The 2,273-nt window shown below is 43.4% G+C and overlaps 1 protein-coding gene across 1 annotated transcript; it reads right to left on the bottom strand.

Annotated features, from left to right (window-relative positions):
• Window positions 1–407: 407 nt before the first annotated feature.
• LOC131891302 (uncharacterized) lies at window positions 408–1,740 on the bottom strand. Its single transcript, XM_059240827.1, has 2 exons — window positions 1,547–1,740; window positions 408–1,190 (listed from the first exon to the last, which is right to left on the bottom strand). Exons 1-2 carry the CDS (start codon window positions 1,598–1,600, stop codon window positions 408–410), a joined length of 837 nt encoding a protein of 278 aa, XP_059096810.1. The 5' UTR covers window positions 1,601–1,740.
• Between the last annotated feature and the right edge of the window lie 533 nt (window positions 1,741–2,273).

Here is a 2,273-nt window from a genome sequence, read left to right on the forward strand (position 1 = left end):
AGAACGAATCTCCTGTTGAATTAAAGCCCATAGGCGATCTCAAGAAACGATATTTGCCAAAGTGGGTAATGAAGATAGTAAATTCTTGCGGCGACTTTTGTTCGAGAGGTATTTGCCAATAGCCTTTCACCAAATCGAATTTCATGAAGTATTTATCCGTACGTCTAAAACCTGAAATGGCCTCAGCTGGGGTCTTAATGGGATGGATTGATTGTACAACCTGAAAGTTCAGTCGAGTTAAATCAACGCAGAGACGAAGACTTCCATTGGTTTTCAGGACTATTACCATGGGATGACACTACGGGGTGGGGACATCACCCAACGCCTCAATGATCTTACTAGCCACCATTCCATCCAAAATTGAACGCACCTTTTCCTCCTGAGGAATGAGGATTTTGTTGGCGGTATTAAATAACAATGCCCAAAGCCCGACATGCGTCCAAACTCAAGTAAGCGTCGTCTAAATCAGAACTGACAACAACGCTGATGCCACGGGCCACGTGGTTTTGACCAATTGATAAATCGGTCTGAAAAGTACCAAAAAGATCGAGAGGGCGTCCACCTACCCCCGATATGAGAGTGCATTTAACGCATGTCTGGGCTTGAATCAATTGACAAAGATCAGAGTCCCTAAATTGGTTCATTCCAATGATCGTAACATCGGCTCCTGTGTCTGCACAGAACTGCATTTTAACCGACTTAAGAGATCCTTTGGGAGAAACAAGAACATCAATTCTATTCTGGAGGCGGTTTTGCACATTACACGTTATATCTAAGAGAACGCCACTCGCCTTTTTATCCTCTTGGGGACTCCTAGCTGAATAATTCTTACTTTGGCTTTTGCTTCGACAAGCTTGTAACCAATGTCCATTGCGCCCACATCCGTGACAAGACGATCTTGAAGCGGGACATTCCTCACGAGAATGCCATTTTGGATTTCCACAAAATGGACACTTCTCGGATGATCCCCATTTTTTGAAAGCAGATTTCCCGCCCTTCTTCTTGTAATTGGACTTGGTACCATTCACGGTCTGATCCACAGCGTTTACAGGGTGGGAAGACGCCACTGAACTAAATTCACGGGCTCCTCTACGAGACGTTTCCAATTCCAAAATGAATTTCCGAGCCTCCTCAAAAGATTTTGGATTGCGCTCCATTGTCTTGGCTTTGTCAGAGTCACTTTGCATACCCTGTAATAGGAGAGCAATTAGGTGTCGATTTTTCGTAATGTTAGCGGTGTCTGCATAATCGGCCAACTCTCTAATTGTATTACTAAAAGAAGAATAATCCTGACCCTCTTTTTGTCGAACGCTCAAGAGATCGCGCAAATCCAAATGGATGTTACGTAAACTGCGAAGAAATTCTTCAATGAGATTCAATATTTCGTCAACAGAACGACCCGTGTCAGATTTGATCCCAAGCGAATGGTTAATGGTCCGCAAAAATCCAGAGCTGCAGCACTCCCAAAAGAGTCCAACCTGGATGTCTTGGTCGCGCTCATTAAGATAGATCAACTTAGCGTAATCATTCCAAAGAGGCCTCCAACCTGTGAACATCTTATGATCAGTATCCTCCTGGAGGATAGGAGGTTTTTTAGCATCTATCTTGGGAAGGCTCTGGCGGCTGGGTCCTGACTCACGAACTGGTCGGATCGGTTCAGTTCGGATGATGACGGCCTCCACATCTCTTCGAAATCCAACAACTTTTGATTTATTTGTTTATTTATTTATTGTTTATCGAGAAACCACTCAAGGCACCAAGAGCTGATGATAGAAGAGTAATGGTTTTTAAAAATGAAATGTCGAAGCCAAAGGTTAAAAACTAAATAAGATTAAAGGTAGAGACGTAGGAGATGATAGGAGTCATTCGCCAAAAGATCCGATCACACATGGAGTTTGTGTAGAAATGTTTTTCATTGAGGAGGGTTAGCACATTTGCAGAGCGGCAGTCGATTGACGTCTAGAAGTCCACGCCGAAACAAGGCTAGACTAGAGCACAGTCTTAGGTCCAGAGGCAAGAAATTCCACAATTTCACAATACGAACAAAAAAAGCCCCCTCTCGTACTTCTGAGCGTATTAATTGATGTTTTAGATGTTCATTAGTTCTACTTCGTGTTTGTACACTTGAGATCACATTTGTTCACTCTATACTGTAACACTCTCCTGTAGTTAAGTCGGATATATCCAGCAAATTCCGCGCGATTTTAAAAGCGCAGACCAGATCCATTCGAAGTCGTCGCTCCTCTAGGGACACGAGCTTAAGGCGAAATAGC

The sequence above is a fragment of the Tigriopus californicus genome, chromosome 12, assembly GCF_007210705.1.
Source record: "Tigriopus californicus strain San Diego chromosome 12, Tcal_SD_v2.1, whole genome shotgun sequence".
In the NCBI taxonomy this organism is placed as follows: Eukaryota; Metazoa; Arthropoda; class Copepoda; order Harpacticoida; family Harpacticidae; genus Tigriopus; species Tigriopus californicus.